This window comes from Dipodomys merriami, unplaced genomic scaffold (assembly GCF_024711535.1).
Source record: "Dipodomys merriami isolate MVZ:Mamm:240054 unplaced genomic scaffold, mDipMer1.0.p SCAF_19, whole genome shotgun sequence".
NCBI lineage: Eukaryota > Metazoa > Chordata > Mammalia > Rodentia > Heteromyidae > Dipodomys > Dipodomys merriami.
In genome coordinates, this window is record NW_027203270.1 from 15282501 (window position 1) to 15305695 (window position 23195).

Sequence of the window (23195 nt, forward strand, 5' to 3'; positions counted from 1 at the left end):
GGGAAGGGACTTAAATGTTGGGATTCAAAAGGATTTTATGCTGCTTGCGAACTGAGAGTTAGAGGCAGCCTGTGCCAAATGTTGACAACACAGGCAGGCAACAGAGACTGGGGTGCTGAGAGCCCCTTATTCCCCTGGGGATTTGCTGAGCTTACAGAACTATCCAGGACAAAGGGAGGAGTCAGTGTTCAGGGCCAGACAGAGATATGTGTCCCTGCTATCAGTGGTCCCTGAAGACTTTTCCAAATCCCAGATAATATGGGCATGGCCAGAGCTTGGAGAGCTGCCTGTGGAGCCTGGACACTAATGACGGGCTCTCAGAGGGGCTGAGACCAGAGTTGGAGGCCAGTGAGCCTGCTCCAGGGTCACACACAGCCCCTACCCCATTATAGCCAGTCTTGGGTGTCGCCTCCCTGTGAGGAGGTTGAGTGTGTCCTTCTCTCTGGTGATGCTGGGGATGGAGCCCGAGTCTCTCAGGAGCAGCCCCTCACTAGGGGTTAATGGAAGCCTCTGGTTCTGAAATAATCCAGCCGCAGTGTTTAAATTATCTGTCAAGAAAACAGATAGCGTCCTCAGAATATTTTTTTCTCACTGCATTTTCTTTCTTTCAGCTGTGCAGGCAATTGCCTGCCTTCCAGACTGACCTGGTTACTCAAAACCCACTTGAATCCAAGAGATGCACTCAGGCCTGGGAAAGCCCAGCTCCAGTTCCAGCTTCAGTGCCCTCTGGGCTCGGAGGAAGGAGCAGGTGCTTCCCTCCCTCCCGCCTCCCCCATGGGGTTCCATTTTGCCCACCTCCTGGTGAGCTTCAGGGCCTGGCACTGCTGGTACAGCATCTTGGAGCATCTGGAGGGGAACCAGCCATCCTACAGCTAGACCTGGAAGGCAGGAGACTGACCAGGCTGACCAGGCAGGATGAAATTGTGCATTCTGGCCAGGGTTGAGGATATGCCAGAGGATGGTGGGTGCTTTCCCCTGGCTGTCCAACACACACACACACACACACACACACATAACACATATCCTGGTTTTAAAGTGTCTTGGGGCTGATATCCTTGCTTAGGAGGCACAGCTCTAACCTACCATGCCTGAGGCTGTAGATATTATCTCTAGCACTGCCAAAAAAGTGTTATGTGTTATTCTTTAAAATACAAGTATGCTAATACTCCTGGGAGGAGTCTCAGCCTTCAGTTAACACCTCAATTAGGAGGTAGCACTTGGTGATTTGAAATAGCTGGTAGTCTGGGCTGAGAGGGGGCTGCTAACAGCTCTGCCGAAGGCCTGCCACTTTTCAACTTCTCCCTAAGTTCCTGGTGACTGTCCTATGCTGCCCACCAGTTGAACTGAGCATTGAGCCTGACACTGACTGTAAGGAAGAGACCACATAGACTCACCATAGACAGAGGTAGGTATAAGCCATCTCCAAGAACATTTGATCTTTGTTTCCGTAGCTCAATCAATACATAGGAAAAACTTAATAAATGCTATTTGGATTCATTTGCCTGCACAGCAGCTCTCCCTACAGAAGTGGTTGGCATGCATTATCTTCCATAGGTAGGGTAGCAAGCAATGGGAAATCTCTGAACTGAATTCCTACCAAAAGAAAAGAAAAAAGCAGGGAGAAATACAAAACAAAGCAGGTATGGAGGGAAGCAGGATGGCAGAGGGGAAGGAGGGAGGGAAGATGGGGGAAGGGAAGGAAAGAAATGGTGAGAAATTTAAGTATGTCAGGATGATAAACCTTCCTAGTTTTAACTTTGCTGGTTGCTTTAGACAGATAAGTGTTTAAATATTTATCTTATCACTTATATTACAATAGAAAAAAAACTATCACTTTTCTGTTACCATACCCTCCCCAAAGAATTTTTTATGTGTATACTAGTACTGAGCTTGAACTCAGGGCCTTCAGCACTCTTTCTTGTTTTTTTCCACTCAAGACTGGTGTTCTACCATTTGAGCCACACCTCCACTCTGGCCTTTTGATGTTGAATTGGAGGTAAGGGTCTCATGGACTTTCTTGCCAAGCTGGCTGTGTACTGAGACCCTTCCCAGGAGCTAGGATTGCAGGATTAGCCATCAGTGACTGGCTGCCTTAGTTTTTTTTTTTTTTTTTTTTTAAATAGGATCATGCCTGGGCCAGTCTGAACTGAGACCTTCCTGTACATACATGCTTCCACTTCCAGCTTTTTATTGGTTAAGATGAGGTTTCGTGGACCTCAGTCCTCCAAATCCCTGTTGAACTATCATGTTCGGCCAAGACCCAAGAACTTTATTTCCAGCCACTTGGTTTTCATTGAGACAATCTGGGATTTTGATCCAATTATTATTATTGTCTAATTCATTTCACATTTTTTTTTTTTGTTGGACGTGGGGCTTGAACTCTGGGCCTGGGCACTGTCCCTCAGCTCTTCAGCTCAAGGCGAGCGCTCTACCACTTAAGCTACACCGCCACTTCCGGTATTCTGGTGGTTTATTGGAGATAGGAGTCTCACGGTCTCTCCTGTCCAGGCTGACTTTGAACCGCGATCCTCAGATCTCAGCCTCCTGAGTAGCTAGGATTACAGGCGTGAGCCACCAGCACCCGGCTATTTCACATTTTTATTCTGTAGTTATGTTTACATGATTTATTTGGACTGAGCTTTGTTCTTTTTTTGTTGACCACTATCACCACAAGCCCTGCATTCTTGAGCTTCTTACCTGATTTATTGATTATGCAAGCGCCAGGACCTGGACTCAAAGCCTTGTTTTCTTGCTTGGCTTTCTTGTTCAAGGCTGGAGCTCTATTGCTGGAGCCATACCTCCAGTCTGCCATTTTACTGATTATTTTATTTCTGCCTGTGGTAGCTTTCAACCTGGATCTTGCAGTTCTCAGCCTTTTGAGCAGTAGGACTGTAGGCATGAGCCACTGGCACCCAGTTTTAGCTTTTTATCTTAATTCCTTTATTGATCAACTAAACTATTATACCTTTGAGAATTTTAAAATGTAATTTTATTGTTATTATTAAGGTATTGTACAGAAGGGTGTTGTATAGAAAGGTTACCATTTAGTAAATCAGGTAATGAGTACATTTCTTTTTTGGACATTGTCACCCAAGCATTTTTATTTTAAGAAACAAAAGACATCACTGAGTTCTCTCTTTTTACTGATAGATCATCAGTACCTGCTAGGGATCAGAACCACAGCCATTTTCTGGATTACAGAGGACAGTGGTGGTGCCACGCTAAGCCCTAGAAAGAGCAGGTACCAGCCTCTTCCCTGCACTGGTTCTGTTTTAAGTCACAAGGGTAACCAACAGACCATGTGATTTTCTTTTCACCCTTGTTCAGAAAAGCTGCACAGATATTCACAATCAAAACCTGAGCCACATAGTCACAAAAGGTTTTATCTGGTTTTTGGTTTTTGAGGTTCCAGCCCATGCTCAGATAGAAGTATTAATGATTTTGCTCAAGGCTAGCTCTCTACCACTTGAGCCACAGTTCCATTCCCAGTTTTAAGGTTGGGGATACCCCACCCCCACCCCTGTGCCTTTAATACAGGGACCTTTGGAGGATACTCCATATTCAAACTATTAGAAGTCTAGCTTGTCACTCTTAACTGTAATCATGGCGTTTAACTCAGTGTAAAGAATCCTGGTCACAGTGTACTAACCAGTGATGTCCAGCAGCCTTGGAGAATACCATGGCTTTCCCCAACCGCCCCATGCCCCTTCCTGTTTTCCACCAGATTCAGTTGGATTTTTTTGGCAGGGGAAGGGTTTGGTTAGTTGTGGGGCCTGAACTCTGGGCCTGGGTGCTGTCCCTCAGCTCTTCAGCTCAAGACGAGCACTCTACCACTTTAACCACAGCACCACTTCTAGTTTTCTGGTGGTTTATTGGAGATAAGAGTCTCACAGACTTTCCTGCCTGGGCTAGCTTTGAACCACAATCCTCAAATCTCAGCCTCCTGAGTAGCTAGGATTACAGGAGTGAGCCACCAGTGTCCAGCTTTAGATCCAGTTTTGCTGGCCTTGATGCAATAACGTTCTGGTCCCCACTGCCAAGATCGTGACTCCTAGCAGTTAAGTGGTGCAGTGACCTGCCAGGGGTGGTTGGGTGGGTGCAGGGACAGGCCAGGGGAGCTTGGCCTGACCTAAGTTTGGGGACAGCTGTGTCAATGTTACCATCTTAGGTTAGTGTTTTCAACTAAACCATAGCTTCATGAAGGTTACTCCTCTCTTACTCCACTCCAAAAAAAAGGAAGGAAGGAAGGAAGGAAGGAAGGAAGGAAGGAAGGAAGGAAGGAAGGAAGGAAGACCCATTTTAATTACTGCTTTTCTTTCCTCTCCTGCACTACCAGCTTTTCTCCCTAAAGCCACATCAGATTCAATATCCCAGCCAGAGACTGTTCCAGCTCCCCATGTGTCAGTCCAACATGTGGCCCAGGGATTGAATAACATCAACATTCAATTATCAGTCTGTTAGATTTTCATTTTAATCAAAGTCATGCATGTATTTGGGGGCTTTTGTTTTGTGGGGTTTTTTTTCTTTCAAGAATCAAATTGTTGGGAAAAGTATCTATTGGCAAAGGCAAATCACAGGGCCAGGCCTCTCCCTTACCCGGACCACAGTGCGCTCAGTCTTCATCTGCTTGAGATGCCCTCTGCTGACTTAGGCTGTGGAAGCTGGGTCAGCTAGCTGGGTTCCAGGGGTAAACACAGGGATGGCCAGGAGGCAGAAGGCTCAGAAAGATCCACAGTGTTATGGGGGCTTCTGCAGGAAAAGGATGTTAGGGGAAATAACTTAGGTTCAGTGAGTTTGATAATAGTTCCTGTGGGCTTCAGGATACCTGTCTGCCACCTCTGTGCCTTGGTTATTTAGAACAATGGAACTGTGCCTTAGAGTATGAGAGTTAGATCTCTCATCCTTAGTACATTGGATTAAGTGCCACTGGCAATATTTCTGGAGGCAAAAAGGAAGCTGCAGGCCTCTCAAGGTCTGGCCAGCATCATAGGTCCCCTCTTTCATGTTTTATTGCTCACAGCAAATCATAGACTAGACCACATTAAAGGGGTGAAAATAGACTACATCTTTCTTTTTTTTTAAGGTTTGAGTTTTGGTCTTTGGAACAGGGGTATGCATGCTATGCAGGAGAGGAATGTAATTTGAGGCTGTATTTCAACTACTACAACCCTCTAGGTAGCTTCTCCCTCTATGTAAGTCAGTTTGAGCTGCAATAATAAAACTCCTTGGACTGAGCATTGAGACTTTCTTCCTTATAGTTTTGGAGAGTAGGAAGCTCCAAGCTCAAGATACCAGCTGATTCAGTCCCTCAATGAGGGTCTTCCATCTGGTTCATAGATGCCACGTCCTCACTGTGTCTCCACCTGCCAAAGAGAGAGAGATAGCAGACTCTCCTGGGCTTTCTTCCAGGCAGTCACCACTTCACTCATGAGAGCCTACACACGTGCACACACACACACACACACACACACACACACACACACACACACACACACACACACACACACACACACACACACACACACACACACACACGCATTATCACTTTGTAGGCCAGCACTTTCAACATATGGAGACCACATGGTCCTAATGCTTCTAAGAGCCTTGTGAGGCTAGGTTACTTACAAGGTTGCAGTGTGGACCTAAGGTTGGTGATCAGCTGGTATATTTATTGGGCACCTGCTTTGTGCTCGCATGTGCGAAGTACATGATTTTTGCTGCCCTGGAACTTTCCATCTAGCCAGAGAGAGACACATGCCTAGCTACTATTGTGCTCCCTACTGTGGAAGGAGTTCAAAGTTCTGCTTGTGGAAGCTTCTGAATAAAAATTTCCCAGAGATGGAGTAAGAGCTAGGGGAGGGAGGAAGAATGGGATCTACAAAGAGACAAGAGAGATCTTGGTATAGTCAAGAGAGGGAGAACCACGGAATCTAGCTCATGGGGAGGACGGGAGAGACTGAGGCTGGCAGGAGGCAGGGAAGTGGGGCCTTGTTAGCTATACCCCAAAGTTCTGCTTGCCTGGTAGCTCTGTGTGTGTGTGTGTGTGTGTGTGTGTGTGTGTGTGATGGGCAGTTATGTGTGCCCTCTCATGCATTCAGGCGACAAGCTGCCTGGGTTGATCCCTACAGAGGCCCTTAAAGTGACCACAGTGTAAAGGAGAGAACTGCTCCCAACATTAGCCATTTCCCATGTTTTCAAGGCTTGATCAGCCTGGAGCTTGTACAGCAGACAGAATGTAATCTCCCTGGAGAAAAGTCCTACGTTCTGTCTCCTGAAGGTGGTTCCTGTACTGTGCCTTATCTGTTTATTTAGTTGTCACCCAGCAGCTTTGTAGGCTCTCACTGTGTCCCCAGCACCCAGATCCTAGAAGAAGATGATGAGTCTGCACTCTAGTCCCAGAGGTGGCCTCCAGGAGCAAGGCAGAGGGCCCTGATCCTTAACAAGGTGGCATGGGAGGCTTCCCAGGGGCAGCAGCTGCCCAGTGGAGACCAGGTGAGGGGCGTTGACAGGTGTAGGAATAGCAAAGTACACTGTCCCCCTGCTCTGACCTGTTGAGAAGGAAGGGAGTGAACAGACATCTGAGTGTGAAGACACTTTACTGAGTCACACCAGGTGCATGACTGATGGGAGCCAAGGATCACAGCCAGGGGACAGAGCAGTGGACATCAGGAAGCCAGCGGGGGAGGGGGGGAGAGGAGGGGGGAGGGAGCGGAACAGGGAGGGGGCCTTAGCTTCTCTCAGCATCTTCAGAGGCTGCTCCACCAGGCCTCCTCTTTTTTTTTTCCCACCAGGACCCTGGGCAATTACCACCTTCTCCAGCCACAGCTATTTAGGAAATGTCAGTGATTAGTGATTGTTATCATGGTAATTAAAATTCCCTGGGAACAGCTTGGCTAATATCCATCCATATCTGCAGTCAGGTTGGCCGTGAGCTGATTGTAATGAAAACCTGAAAGCAGAGGACCAAGCAGTGGGACCAGGGAGCCTTCGATGCTGCCAGATACCCCCCTGCAAGGGCCATAGCAGCCTTGTGGGGCTCTGCTCATTAAGTGACATTTTTTTAAGGCTGGCTGCTCTACTGGCCTTATCACAGCAAAGCACACGTAAGGGTGCAAAGTAGGGCTCCGCATCATTGCTGGGCTTCTCCAGAAAGGGACTGTTTTCCTCAGTGGGGTTGGGTGTGGTGGGGTGGGTAACACCAGGTTAGTCCCTCTTGAGGGCATGTCCTGCCAGTGTTCTTGAAGGAGGGACCAGGTGTTGCTTGGGCAGTGAGTGACAGGCCTGTTTGCACCCGGCAGAAGCCACTTGAACTGGAAGCCTCTGTGGTACATGTTACTGAAAGGGGTGGGCAGCTGTCGAGAGAAGGTGGGGATAGAAGGGTGCTGCTGGAACTCAGCTGAGCTTGGATCTTCACCGCTCCCCTCCTGCTCTTGACAGGCGTTTTGCAAACCACAGTGCATTCCCTGCATATCTGTGCAGGTTCACTTCTTGGACCTCATGACATGCCTAGATGCTTTGGTCCCTCTGATGCAAGGATGCAGGAACTGCCATATATCCCATGAAGCCAGGATCCTAACCTTTCTGGGAGGCAGGATGAGCTATCCATGTGTCCTCCTGGACCACAGGGACAAAAGCAAGATTCAGACCAGAGTCCCTGCCATGGTGGACTCCCAGGAAAGACAGTGCTGTCAGCCAGCCATGGACCTACCCACTGAGCTTCAGGGAGATGCACAGTATGGTAGCTCCAGATGAGGATAGATATCAGGATAAACTGTATGAACTTAATGAAATTTTAATAGGATTTGAGGGTTGAAAATCCCAAAGATTGACTAACAATAATTTCATGCAGTTCAATCCAATGCTTTTGGATCTTGTCCTCCCGAATCATTTTGCTCAGCAGTTTTTGTTGTTTTTTTTACTGGAGATGGGTTGTGGCCAAAGGTGAGCTTGAGGTTGGGAATTGGTGACTGTCCTATGACCCAGGGGATAGAACAAGAGTGTCTGGGACACATAGTGGGGCAGATACACTGGGTCGACTGTGCATCAGGCACATGCCTGTCATCCAGGGGTAGCACAAGTAGGAAGCATAAAATGAGACCCTACCTGGAGAATAATCAATGCAAAAAGGGTTTAGAGGTCTGATTCAAGTGGTACAGCTCCCACCTAGCAAGCATGAATCTCTGAATTCAATCCCTAGCACTGCCCAAAAATAACAAAAAAAATTTTTTAATTGTTTTTTTAAAAATCATCTGGGCACCAGTGGCTCTGCCAGGCACTGGTGGCTCATGTCTGAAATCCTAGCTACTCGGGAGGCTGAGATCTGAGAATCACCTTTCAAAGCCTGTCCCAGCAAGAATGTCAGTGAGACTCTTACCTCCAGTGAACCACAAAAGGCCAGAAGTGGTACTGTGCTCAAGTGGTAGAGTGCTAGCCTTGAGCACAAAAGCTCAGGGACAGTGTCCAGGCCTTGAGTTCAAGCCCAGGACCAGCAAACAAAACAAAACAAAACAAAAAAAATCACACAAAGTCAGGTTCCATACATAGGATCACAGGGAAGATCAAGGTGTGGTTCACTCTGGGGCCTGGTAATCTCACATCTGGATTCTAGAACATAGAGGTGACCCTTGCATACCTGAGCGCTCACTGCACATCCGTCAGCAAGTTAGTGCTATATAGCGAGCACTGTATAATTAGTGCTGAGTTTATGCAAACTTGTTACTAGGGTTGAGTTTCTGCAACAAGAACAGGAAGGGCCCAGAAAACAAGTAGAGTCCAAGTAGGAAGCCTAGTGTGTTCTGTCACCTTGTTAGAGAACCCGTGCTCATTAAAGGTTCTGACAAGTCCTACCATAACAACTTGTCTAACTCAATGCTTCCTGAATGAATGAATGAATGAATGTAATTGGGGGCCACCTCTGTAGGATGGCTGCTACATGCCCACTGTGGGGCCATAGGACTTTATGTCCATCTGTGGGTCTAAGTGTTGTGGCTTTCCTGTGAGGTCAGCGTTGTCCTACATTCTACTGACTGCTGGGGAAAACAGGGTCAGGGAGGCTGAATGTATTCAACTCACACAGTGGCTGGGTGACAGACCAGGATCCAAACTCAGGATGTCTGCTCAGAACTACCAAGGCCTGCTCCCGCTGACAGGGTGACATCGGTGCTCCCCACACTCCCAGCCGCCTTACTCAATACCCTCAACACATCCCTTTCTCTGGGAAAGAGATTACGGAGCACCGGGTGCTCTCTGAAGTACGCATTAAGAGTTTATGGGCCTTATCTCAGTGGCTGCTCTGAATTCTAATCAGAGGCTCTCTGAGATTCCACTCTTTTCCAACTATCTGCAGAAATTCTCCAGGAAGAGCTTTCAAATCCTGGCGGGGGTGGGGGGAGCGGGGGGAGGCGGGAGGGGGATGGGGGGGGTAGCCTGGCCTGGCTTTTCCTTAAGCTTCATGTCACTCTGCCCAGAGCTTCCAGGGGAAGGATGGAGCAAAGGAGGAAAGCAGGTGACACCTATCAAGCATTTGGTGGGTACTGTGCTAAGCACTCTTCCAACTTTCTCAACAGCCTTTTTGGGCAAGCACTGTTAATACATTCCATCAGTGAAGAAACTCAGGCTCAGAGAGGTTAAGTTACTCATCTAGAGCCACAGAGTAAGCATGCTGCTTGGGATCCGGCCAGCATCATCTGCTTCCTCTGGTTCTGAATGTCACCAGAGGGGGTTCTTGGGAAACTCAGATCCTAAGGCAGAAAAGAGGGAGATGTTGGTGCCTGTGCCCTGGGAACAGGCAGATAAAACCTGGAGTTTTATGGCTACTTCTGAACCCCTGTCATGAAGGGCAGTGACATACACGAGCCAGAGGGAGCTATATTCTCCTTGAGAAGCCAGAGTCTGAGCATGGCACTGAGGTGGCTCAGGGACTGGTAAGTGATGGATGAGCCACCTGTGGCCTCTTGTGGCTGGGAAGGTCCTGTGAGACTCAGCCTCACCTTAGGGAGAGAAAGCTCAGGTGGAGCAGTTGGTGGCATGGAGTCCAGCAAGTGTTTTACGTTCATGGGCCTCTGGGCACCTGCCTGTCTCTCCCAGCAGAGGCGGGAAAGGATTGGACCAGGCAGGGTGCTGACTGGGTCATCTGCAGGAATCTGAGAGCTAGAGAGATGAAAGCAATAGACAGTTGTTGTTGTTGCTGCTGCTGTTCCCCCACTTCCTCTTTCTCCCCACTTCCTCTTTCTCCTCCTCCTCCTCCCCCTTCCTCCTCCTCCTCCTCCTCCTCCTCCTCCTCCTCCTCCTCCTCCTCCTCCGTCTCCTCCTCCTCCTCTTCTTCTTCTTCTTCTTCTTCTTCTTCTTCTTCTTCTTCTTCTTCTTCTTCTTCTTCTTCTTCTTCTTCTTCTTCCTCTTCTTCTTCTTCCTCTTCTTCTTCTTCCTCTTCCCCTTCTCCTTCTCCTTCTCCTCCTTCCTTGTGTCTGACACTACTAGGCTTGAACCTTTTCTTTTCAAGGAACACTCATTCTCAAGACTAGCACTCTACCACTTGAGCCACAGCTCCGTTTCTGGCTTTTTGGTAGTTAATTGGAGATAAGTCTTATGGACTCTCCTACCCAGACTGGCTTTGAACCATAATCCTCAGATTGTAGCCTCCTGAATAGTTAAAATTACAGGCATGAGCCACTAGCACCAGGTGACAGATGTCATAAGCATTCTCTGGTGCCTATTTAGCAATGGTAGTGAGAGAATGTGGGCTCGGCTTTTGGTGTAGAGAGATTGTGGCATTGGTTATCTCTTGTCCTGGGTCTGCCCCAGCTCATAGACCAGGGAGGGCAGAGCTGGGATTCCCTTTGTACTGTCCTAGTTCTTGGTCCTCCTGTCCCCATCACTGGTAGGCAGGACAGGATGTTGAGGTGGGGGAAGGGGGTATGAACTGCCTAGTACACCATGCTAGTACAGCTGGAATGAATCACCTTGTGCTCTAAGCACATACCTCTCCCACTCCCAGGTCTGGAAAAGGTCGGGGGCCTGGTTCTACAAAGGGCTCCCCAAGTATATCTTGCCCCTGAAGACACCTGGACGAGCAGATGACCCCCACTTCCGACCTTTGCCTGTGGAGCCTCCAGAGCCCAAGCCCCGAAGCCCTGAGGTCAGCCGCATCTACACATGGGCTCGAGGGAGAGGTAAGACTCCTGGACCTCGAAAGGTCCCTGATGTTCAGGCCTTCTTCCAGTGAGGCAATGTGGGTGCCAGATTAGTACCCACCACACCAGCCAGAGGGCTCGGGTTGGGCTTTGTCCCTCCCAGTGTCCAACTCAGCACTTCTTCCTTGAGGGGCGGGCAGTTTCCCAAACAAGCATTAGTTTGGGGGTGTGAACATCTTCAGCTGCCCTATAGAATGGCATGGCATATCCGTGACGCGTTTTCAAGGTCTACAAACATCCTTCCCAGGCAGGTCTATGTCACCTCTCCCCTTTGTTTTGTGTCTCAGAAAGAGACGATTCTTGACCCTGCCTGGTCCCTACAAGCAGGGAGCCTTTGTGTTCAGCACCCTTGGTGTCTGTAATGGCTGCACAGAGGGAAGGTAGCCCACTGTGATGGTCCCTGGTGGAATAGAGGCCTCTCTCCCAGCTCTCCCAGTGTGTCCATATCTATGGTTTTTGAAGTTCCTGGATGTACAGCAGGCTCAGGGGTAGACAGGTAGATGGGACCAGTGTTTAATAGCCCCATTTTACAGATGCGTAACCTAAAGCCCAGAGAGGGGGAGGAGGATATGGCTTGGTGAATGCGTAGCAGAGCTGGGGTCTAAAGGTAGGCCTTTGTCCTCCTGCTCAGAGGTGCTCATGCTTTGGCCTGAGACTTCAGCTTTAGGGTCCTAAGGGAGACCAGAGGTGGAGGGGGCTCCGAGAGGTAGCTAACTCGATACACTAGTTTATATGGAGGTTGGTACCCAGATGATAAGCCCAGTCAGCTGTTTCTTTTTTTGTTGTTGTTGTTTTTGTTTTTTGGGTCCGGTCGTGGGGCCTGAACTCTGGGCCTGGGTGCTGTCCCTTAGCTCTTCAGCTCAAGGCTAGCGCTCTACCACTTGAGCCACAGCGCCACTTCGGCTTTTTTCTTTTTGCTTATGTGGTGCTGAGGAATCGAACCCAGGGCCTCATGCATGCAAGGCAAGCGCTCTACCACTGAGCCACCTTCCCAGCCCTCAGTCAGATGTTTCTTAAGAGCTTTCCAACATCTTAGGTGATGTCTGATGTCTGGCTGTTTTTATATCATTTGAGCTGTTTTCTTTCTTACTGCAAGACTAACTTTTGTTTATAGTAAACATTTGAAGGTTGTCAGTAAACCCTTGAAGGCCCTTCCTGATGGAGTTGTGGCTTGCCATGCGGCGAGTGTGCCCTCTCCAGGTGCTGGCACAGCAGCCTGTCCTTCCTGATTGTTTTTTGCATTTTTGACGGCCAAGGTTCACCTTCCCTGACTTACTGCAGACGAGCATTTGTGAGGATCGCAGGGCAGACTGCAGGGGGCGTCACTGTGGAAGACTGAAGGAGCAGCCTGCTCAGACATTGTCCTGAGCCCTCCATGGCTGGCCAGCTCTGAGTAGCAGCCATCTTCCATCCTGTCTCTTCTCCATCCTCAAAGCCTGCACTCCCTCCCACCAACCATGAGGGCTTATCCTTGTCCCTTGGACAGATGGACAGACAGAGGGAAGAGCAGGGACAAAAGGCAGTGGCACTCGTAGTAATGTTGCTTTGAGCCAGTTGAAAAGGAAGAGCTGTGCCCTAAGTGCCCAGCCCAGGGGTCATCACCTTCACTACCCTGTCCGTATAGATTCACACACACATACACACACTCACTCACTCATAGATACATATATGGTCATTCATACTCATAGATACAAACATACATCTATCTTTACACACACTCACAGAGACATATAGAGAGAGATGATATACTCACATACACACGCATGCACAAACACATGTTCATACATGCTCCCATAGATCCATACACTCATGTTCATGCATACTCAACACACACACACACACACACACACACACACACACACACACACACACACACATATGCTCTCAGTAGGAGGCAAGCCCATGCTTCCTCAGCCAAATACACACACAGATGACCTTTTAATTACATGAGTGAAGGAGCCAGTGGCCCCACACACTTGTTGGAACTGGCATGTTGCATGAACTGAGTTTGCACCAAGGCCGGGCCGGTCAGTGTGGAGGCTCATCCATGAGCATTTGTTCTCCCGTTAAGCTTCAGGACCAAGTCCCTATGCTTCTCTGTGCCAGGCCTGTGTAGCCTTGTGATTCCCAGATGACCTGACACATGCCAACCCACAGGCAGTGTGACAGGATGGGGTGGCAGCCAGGCTGGTTGTGGCTGCACAGGGGGCATCTGCACCCACACAGAGGAGTTGGCGGGGGTGGGCAGGACCGAATTGGATGGAAGGAGGGAAAAGAACTGATAGCTAAGGCAGAGGAGACAGGGAGGAATGCAGATTTACCACCCAAGGTACCACAGTGCCACGTGGGTCTGGGGGGGAGTGGAGAGCCATAGAAAGACTACTCCAGCTACTCCAGAATTGCCCAAGCCTACTTCCAGGTAGTTTCTGTGCCCTTCTTGGTCCACCTGTGCCAGAGCCAGGATCTCTTCTTTCTTCTGTCTTTCTATCTTGCAATGCTGGAAATCAAAGTTAGGACCTTGTACATGCTAGGCAGGTGCTCTAACCACTGAGCACATCTTCAGCCTTTTTTTTTCCCCAAGACAAAGTCTTGCTATATAGCCCAGGTTGTCCTCAAACTCAATATCTTCCTGCCTCAGCCTCCTAAGTGCTGAGATTACAAGTCTGTACACCATGCCTGGCTAGGGTTTGTGCTTTCTGGTTGAGGCTAGTTCCCCTCTGCCCTAAAAGTCTGGCCATGTACTAACAGGAGTGTATCCCCAAGGCCTGTGGGAGACTGGGCAGACAAAATTGTCCTTAGTGTCCTTACAGTGCAGTTGATCTAGCCCAGGCTAAGCTCAGATGGGAACAGAGTGATCTGTATTTAGAGGCAGCCTGGCATACCTCCCCCTCCCCCCCCCACAATCCTGGAAGCCCCATGTGAGCATGGCTATTTGTGTCTTAGACTTGACCATCCTCAGCACACAACAGGGGGACAACTCAGCCTAGATGCTTATCAGCTACTGGACAAATGACTGATCCACTCAAGGGCTCCTAGGGATTAGAAAGAAGCCTGTGAATGGAAGGGTTTTGGTTGGGTTTAGACCCAGAATCTGCTAGACCACCCAGGAAGTACCTGAAGGCTGTTACTAAACCACCTGCTCTCATGAGGTGGCTCTCCTTCCTGCCCCTTGCCTCTGAGGACTCTTGGCCAGCACCTTCCTCCTGCCCTGCAGTCCCTCCCATGGGCACAGAGCTGAGCCTAGCACCAGCTTGCATTCTTAGCTTACTCTTCTCTCCCTGTACCCCAGTTCTTGCACCCCTTATCCTAGCCCCCTCCATGCCCAGTTGAAAAAAGAACAGTAATCAATAGCTACAAGCCATAAGCTTTCCAATCAACAGAGCAATCAAGTGAATGTATTGATGTTTTAGAAGTTGGGCTCCTTTGCTTCCTACTTTAAATTTTCTTTGTTAATTTCTTTTCTGGAGATACTGGAGATTGAATTCATCAGCCTCAAGCCTGCTAGGCAAGCCCCTCTACCACTTAAGCCATGGCTCAGTCAGTTAAGTTTTACTTACATGAGATTACAAGTTAATTCAGCCGCATATGAAATCCCTTTCACACCGTTCCCACAAACATAAACTTAATGGAGGTATTTACATTTTTCATTTTGCTTTTGTTTAATGACAAAAAAATAGATAGGCTCTTATGCCTGACTCCTGCAATTTTCTGTTGTTGTTTTTAAAAGAGTATCGTGGGCATCTCTCCAGGCCACTAGATATAGATTTCCTTTCATTCGTTTTAATGGCTGAATAAAACCCCACAGCATAGTGAATAGTGATTTCATTATTCACCTGAGAACTGACATTCTGGTTGGCTCCAACTTTTCCCACCGTGAGCAATACTAAATGTCTTTGCATCTGGAACCTGCCAGCCAGAGCTTTTCATCTGTGGCTGGGTTTCCAAAAGTGAGGTTCTGTGTTTTAAATTTCAAGAGACATTGCCAAAGTCTTTTTTTTTTTTTTTTTTTTGGTCGTAGGGTTTGAACGCTGGGCCTGGACGCTGTCCCTGAGCTCTTCAGCTCAAAACAAGCTTTCAACCACTTGAGCCTCAGCACCACTTCCAATTTTCTGGTGGTTAATGAGAAATAAGAGTCTCATGGACTTTCCTTGCCTGGGCTGGCTTTGAACTGCTATTCTCAGATCTCAGCCTCCTGAGTAACTAGGATTACAAATGTTCTGGTCATTTATGCTCACCTCAATGAAACTCATTTACCTGAGTCCTTGAGGGCTGTGAATATAATTAAGATTTAAAATCATGGCCAATGTACAGGATAGGAAATGACATTTTATTGTTTTATTTTGCATACTTGCATATCTCTTCATGACTTTATTACTTATTGATTATTTAGAATTCCTCTTTTAAAAATTGCCTGCCCAGCCAGTTCATGCCTGTAATACTAGCTCGTGGTTTGAAGCTAGCCTGGGCAGAAAAGTCCATGATACTCTTGTCTCCAATAAACTACTCAAAAAAGCCAGAAAAGGTATAGTGGCTCAAGTGGTAGAGTGCTAACCTTGAGTAAGAGAAGTTCATAGACGGCACCCAGGCCCAGAGTTCAAACCCCAGGACTGGCAAAAAAAAAAAAAAAAAGGGCCACCCAAATCCATTGCTCACTTTTTGTTGTAACTATATTTTACTTTGTTTTGTGTGTGTGTGTGTGTGTGTGTGTGTGTGTGTGTGTGTTTGTTTTGAGATAGGTCTTGCCTGGTCTTGAACTCAAGTTTCTCCTGCCTGTTTTTGGAGTGCTGGGATTGCAGACATGAACCACTACTGTACCAAGCCATTTATTTTTTTGTGTGTATGTGTGTGCATGTGTGTGCTGGTCCTAGGGTCTCACATCAGAGCCTGGGCACTATCCCTGAGCTTTTTTTGCTCAAGGCTAGTGCTCTACTGCTTTTTTGGAAGTTTATTGGAATCTCAGGAATTTTCCTTCCCCAGGCTGGCTTTGAACCTTGATCCTAAGATATCAGCCTCCAAGGAGCTAGGATTAGTGAGCCACTAGCATCCTGTCCAGTTATTCATCTTGATTTGTATGTAGTTTTACCTCCTTTTTAGCTTTACAATTCATTATAGCATCTTTTTCTATTTAAAAACAATTTTTTTTAATTAAAAAAATTTAATGTGTTAATAATGTATGTTTTTGCCTTGTGGGTTTGTTGTTGTTGTTGTTGTTGTTGTTGTCAGTCATGGGGCTTGAACATAGGGATTGAGCACTGTTAGCTCAAAGCTAGTTAGCTTTACCACTTTGATTCACAGCACCATTTCCAGTTTCTTGGTAGTTAACTGGAAGTAAGAGTCTCACAGACTTTCCTGCCTGGGCTGGCTTTGAACCACTATCCTCAGATCTCAGCCTCCTGAGCAGCTAGAATTACAGGCGCTCAGCTTACTTTGTGGTTTCTAGGCTTCCTATTTTGCTTTGAAATATCTCCTTCACCCCAAGGCTTAAAAAATGATTAAATAAAACATGTAAATAATATAAAAATAAAAGAAAACAATATATCCCGGGTGCTGGTGGTTCATGCCTATAATCAGCTACTCAGGAGGCTGAGATCTGAGGATCATGGTTCAAAGCCAGCCCGGGCAGGAACATCCCTGAGACTCTTATCTCTAATAAACCACCAGAAAACTGGAAGTAGTGCTGTGGCTCAAGAGGTAGAGTGCTAGCCTTGAGCTGAAGAGCTGAGGGACAGTGCCCAGGCACAGAGTTCAAGCCCCATGACCAACAAAAAGAAAAAGAGAAAAAAAAAAGAAAACAATATAGGACAAAATTACCAAAAAGAACAAATATATAAAAACAAATGTTATGAACTAGGTGGAAAACCAGAAATCAAGCTGTGGCTCAAAGTGGTAAAGAGCTAGCTTTGAGCATAAAAGCTCAGGCCCTGAGTTCAAGCCCTATGACTGATGAAAATAAATAAAACCATTATATTAATTGGCAAAGCACTTGAACCATGTTAGTCAAAATGCAAGTGAGAAATACCTATTATCCTAATTCAACAGGATTTTATAGGGTTTTTTTCTGTGCCAGCATTAAACCAAGGGCCTTATACATACTTGCTCTAGCACTGACCTCCACCCCCAACCCCTATAGCTTTTAACCAACATAAGAAGGGAAGAAAAATGAAAGCTTCTGTTAATCTTGGAAAAGAAGAAAAGTAATATTACTTACAGATGGCTTGACTATATACCAAGAAAATTCAACAGGTTGTACCAAAATAACCTAGATCAGTAAGAAATTTGGAAATTGATAGGACATCAGAAAAATCTATTAAAAATAGTTTTATACTGGTTAATTAGAAGTTGCTATGGGAAAACCCATCTGGAATCTCAATAAATAACTTTAAATGGCTGGGCATCAGTCGCTCATACCTGTCATCTTAGCTATGTGAGAGGCTGAGATTAAGAAAAATTTGTAAGATTCAGTCTCAACTAAGAGCTGGGTACAGAAGCCTCCCCTGTCACCCTAGCTGTAATAGGAAGCCTAAAATAGGCAAATTGAGGTCCAGGCATGTGCCTAGACAGGAAATGAGATACTAGATCAAAAATAACCAGTGCAGCCGAGCACTAGTGGCTCACACCTATAATCCTAGCTGCTCAGGAAGCTGAGATCTGAGAGTCTCCGTTCAAAGCCAGTCCAGGCAGGAAAGTCTGTGAGACTCTTATCTCCAATTAATCACGGGGGGGGGGGGGCAGGCACGGGGAAACAGAGATAGTGCAGTTAGCATAAGTGAGCAAAAGGAGCTTAGGGACAGTGTCCAGGCCCAAAGTTCCAGGATTGATACAAAAAAAAAAAAATGCAAAAAAGGACGGGATGTGCTGCACAGCGGGAAGAATACCTGCCTAGCAAGCTCAAGACCCCAAGTTCGAAATCAGTTGCATCAGAAAAAAAAAATTAAATGGCCTGGAAACAAATCTTAAGGAAAATTATAAGACCAATATGAAGAAAATTACAATAGAATTTTGTTTTTGTATTAGTCTGCTTAGGCAGCTGTAACAAAATGCCACAGTCTAGATGGCTTAAACAACAAAAGTTTATTTTCTCCTAGCTCTGGAATGTGGAGGACCTAGATCAAGGTCTCAGTGGGGTTGTTGTTATAAGGGCTGTCCCCTTGGGAGGCAGTATATAAACTGGAGAAAAGAAAGGTAGCATCTCTCACTCTTTTTTTAAATATCTTTATTATAAATATGATGAATGGGGAGGCTACAGTTATACAAGAAATGAATAAATTTCTTAAACATTGTTACCCCTCCCTTATTTTCTCCCACTTACTCCTCCCCACTCCTCCACCCACCCCCATTGTAAAATTCATTTCAATGTAGTCTCTAGTGAGTATCATTGTTGCATTAGTTTATCCTTTGTCCTGCTGTTTCTGTGATTCCCTTTCCCTTCCATGGATCAGATAAACATATACAAGACAAAGGGTACAAAAACTAAAAAAATAGAAATAACTGCATACAGAACATAATAAGAACCTAATGTTTCCAATTCTTGGAGTTCACTTTGATATGCTTCATTATATAGTGTCCTACGCACTTAGTGATTGGGCTGTTGTGATCCCCTGCTTAGAATATCATAGAAAGGCAGAATCTCTAAGAGTCTTCTCTTATAAAGAACCAAATTTATGTGTGTATGATAATTCCTGTCAGATGCCCAACAGAACCTTTAGGAAAGAAGGAATAAATAATTTTTTGAGTTCATAAATACACAAATGTTCTTAGCCACACTATTCATATAACCAAAAAGTGTAAGCAACCCAAATGACTACCAACTGATCAGTGGATAAGCAAAAGTAACATAATCAACCAATCCATGAAATACTATTCAGCCATAAAAAGGAACTGAAGGCCAAGCATGGTGGTACACACCTGTACTCTTATCTACCTCTCTGTTCAGGGCTTATTTTTTTTGTCCTTTGATTTGACTGAATGTGTCTCCCACTCTGTTTTGAAGCTATAAAACTTAGCATGGCCATATTAGGAGCTAGGATCTCTAAGGAAGTAATTAAGGTTAAATGAGGTCATAGGGTAGAGTCCTGACGCAATAGGCTGAGGCAGGAAGATAGAAAGTTGGAGGCCAGCATGAGAATGTAGTGAGACCCTGTATGAGGAAAGGAAGGAGAAGAAATGAAAAGAGGAAGGGAGGGAAAGAGAAGGTGGGAGGGAGAAATGGAGGGAGGAAAGGATGAAGAAGGATGGGCAGGAGGGAATTGAGGTAGCGATTCATATTATAACCTGGACGAACCCTTAGTACATTAGGCCTAGTCAAAGGAACCAGAGTAAAAAGGCCACATACTGTGTGATCCCATTTGTATGAAATGTCCAGACAGGCAAAGCTATAGAGGCAGAAAGTAGATTAGTGGTTGCCAGGGGATGTGCTAATGGGTACACGTTTCTTTTAAAGTTGATGAAAGCATTCTAGAATGAGGCAGTGGTGATGGTCACACCACTTCACAACCATACTGAAAATCACTTCATTGTGTATGTTCAAAAGGTGGCTTTTATGGGATATGAATCGCATCTCAATTAAAATCCATAAGGAAGTCAGAGAATAGCTTGTGTAGTAGAGAATAAGTATATAGGTAAGTAAGGAGAGTGGAATTGAGGTGAATAGACTTAAGAATGTATGGAAGCTGAACATAGGGTAGCTTTTCAACTCAGTGAGAAATGAGCAGATTTATTTAAAAACCAGAAGTAGTACATTTAGACTTCCATCCCCTCCCAAGTGTGTCCCCAAACACACTAAATAGCTAGATGTTTAAAATGAGCCAGAAGTAGTACATCCCTGTAATCCTAACTACTCAGGAGCTTGAGGCAGGAAGATCCATTGAGCCCTGGAACTTCAGATTAGCCTGGGCAACACAGCAAGACTCTATCTTAAAATAAATGGCAGGGAAGAGGAAGGGAGGGGAAGGGTTGGGAGGGTAGGAGAGGGGAAGGAAAGAGGGGGAAAAGCAGGAATGGCCCTTTCTTCCAAGGAAAGGAAAGGAGAAAAGGGGAATAAAGAGGAAAGGGAAAAGGAATCAGGGAAAGAGCAAGAATGGTGGTCCTTTCTGTTAGGAAAGATCAAGCAGACAAAAGGGAAGAAATAGAGACCTCAGCAGGTCAGATAAAGACTTAATCATGGCTGCAGAGGGGTTCCATGTAATACCTAGCAGTCAGAGAAACAAGGAGTTGGTTATAAGAGTTTTTGGACATGTCTTTGTAGTTGTAACATACTATCCTGTTTTGGTGTCCTTGCAGCTGTGACAGACAGGTAAGGTTGGGGGTGAAGTTTTGCTGAGAATAACTCAAGGACAGGGATAAGATTCCAGAGAGATTTTCAGGAGGGGAATCCCTGGGGAAGAGGTGGGCAGTAGGCCATGGGAGCAACATTGAGTTATGAGAACAAAGGCAGATTCCCATCACCTCCTTCCCATGACAGCTGGTGGTAGCTGTGGACCCCGCTGAACAGGTGGGCTCACCACCTAGGTAGGCTCCTCTCTCCTTTCCCTGGAACCTGGGTGTTGATTTGGGTTGAGCATTTTCCTGTAGTTCCTTAGTTAGCTCTAGGAGACATCATTCACCCACAGGAGATATCACGATTGCCCAGGAAGGCCTGCATTCTCTCCCGACAACTGTTCCCAGAGTCAGACCTGGGAAGTCAGTGCAGTTAGGGTACCTGCTGTGGGCTCCAGCCAGCCCAGCAAATCTTCTCTCTAAGTTTCTAGCACTCTCTCCCTCCTTGTAAGGTAGAAGGTGTAAACAGCAGAGCCTGGACCAAGGGGACCAGCCCCAGCCACCTCTTCTCCTAGTTCTGCCTTCACTCTAATAGAGCTCCTTCTCTGCCAAGGCCTAGGTATCCATCTGTCCCCAGGGCCCTCCATGGGAGTCTCCTGTCTCCCACCCACCCTCGTCCAGCTGAGCCAGGCTCTGCTTCCTGCATGGCCTTGAGCAGAATAACAGACTGGCTCCCTTCCAGGTCTGTTCCAGAAAAGTACTTCGAGGTTTTGGCTTAGTTCCATTTGGGTAATTTTAAGAAAAAAAATGGGAGTTTCGGTATCACTTCACTGGCTTGCTAGATTTTAAGCAATTTATTAAAACTCCTTAGCTGGTTCTGGTCGCAGTCCATTGAAAGCAAGCTTCAGGTTTCTGTTCAGGTTGAACCATCTGTCTTAGCTCCAGCTGCCAAGGTTTACTAGGGGATGCCCTTACCTGGTAACACTGCCCTGTTGATCTGTCCCCACCCCCCCCATACACACACACACACACACACACACACACACACACACACACACACACACACACACACACACACACACACACACACACACACACACACACACACACACACACACACACACACACACACACACACACACACACACACACACACACACACACACACACACACACACACACACACACACACACACACACACACACACACACACACACCCCCTCCTGGAGAAGCCGTGATGGAAGCGGCGTTGGCCTCAGCCAGAGCGCCCTGTGACTCATGGTCATTATCTTATTTGGTGCTCAGAGCAGGCTGTGGGGCAGCCACAGACGGTGAAATTGACTGTTCATGATGGATGACAAGGGATGTCTGCCCAAGGTCACGTCGGCTGCTTAGGCTGGGGGCCCAGGCTTTGTATCCCAGCCCCCCTTGTCCTCCTGAGCAGAATGCATGGGGACACTCTAGCCCACACCCTTACATGCACTGCCTCTGCCCTTTCTGACTGGAACAGAACCCACCGAGGCTGGCTCAAAGCAGGGGGCTGGCCGCAGCTGATCCTGCCTGTCCCCGCTCCATTCTCATCCCTGCCTATGTCTGAACACCCTGCAGTGTGCACCTGCCCCACCCATACTCCCAGAACACACACACACACACACACACACACACACGCACACGCACACACACACACACACACGCACGCACACTCAGGAGGGGAAGGCTCAGTCCCTCATTTCTGTTCAGAGCACCCCTTTTGCTCCCAGCCAGACACAAGGAATACCATGGTCAGTTTAGAAGGCTTCTCCCCAAGTGGGATTTGGGACAGGGAGAGGAAAATCTGTCCTTCCATCACAGGCCGTGCAACCTCAGAAATGTTTTGTATCAGAGAGGGTTCCCTGTCACTGGGAGGATTCAAGCAAGAGCTAGTTTTTATGGTGGGGATCCTAGGGATCAGAAATGACAAGAAGCTCATTATGGGCTTTTACTGTGTGTCCAGAGTTGGAGTACCATGTTGGGACCAGCTCTGGGCAGAGGATACATTCTATGGCCCAAAGCTGGGCAAACCACACATCCTTCCCCAGCTTTGGAGCTGAGGCCTCTGTCTCGTTAGTGCAGAATGGCAGCCAGCTGAGCTAATAGGCAGTTCGTCGGCAGCCGTTTTTCCATGGAACGCATATGCTGTTTCCTGACTTCTTAACGCAGCGTGCTATTTATACCAGTCAAGCCATTCATTCTTAATGAGCCGCGGTTGTGGATTGTAAAATGCTTTATTTCCAGACAGGATCGCTCCCTGCCCAGAGCCAGCTGTTTCTATGCTGCCTTCCCTCTTCCTCTGCTCCTAAGAAATTAGCCTATTGAAGTTCCTCGGAGCCCTTGGCTGGCCTTACTCTACCCCCTCATTTCCTACTGGACTCTGAACTTGCCTTTCAGCTTTCCTTCGGAGTAGCTACAGTGTGTGTTGTGTGTGGGTGGCTGGGCTGGCTGAAGCAGGTAGAAGCTGGACAGAGCAGGGGGGTGTCTGTGTTGGGAGGTGGGATGCTATCTGACTTGGGAGGGTCAGACATTTGCCCATGTTATGGAGCAGTTACTTGTTCTGGAGAACTGCTTAAATGCATTGCCAGACTTTTTTTTTTTAATCAAGGTGATGTACTGAGGGGTTACAGTTACATAAGTAATAAGGTAATAAGTACATTTCTTGTCAAACTTGTTACCCCTTTCCACATTGCCAGAATTTTTTAATGTAGAGACTTATT

General features: G+C 46.9%; 1 protein-coding gene across 12 annotated transcripts in view; it reads left to right on the forward strand.

The window, feature by feature from the left end:
* Rph3al (rabphilin 3A like (without C2 domains)) overlaps positions 1-23195 on the forward strand; it is a 161804-nt gene that overhangs the window by 104248 nt on the left and 34361 nt on the right. For all 12 annotated transcript variants that reach the window (XR_011373060.1, XR_011373059.1, XR_011373058.1 and 9 more), the window contains one exon: positions 10994-11168. Coding sequence is in view for 9 of the 12 variants with exons in the window: in XM_070027438.1 (XP_069883539.1) it covers positions 10994-11168 (175 nt within the window). In the remaining 3 variants the exon portion in view is untranslated. The remainder of the gene's footprint in view (positions 1-10993; positions 11169-23195) is intronic.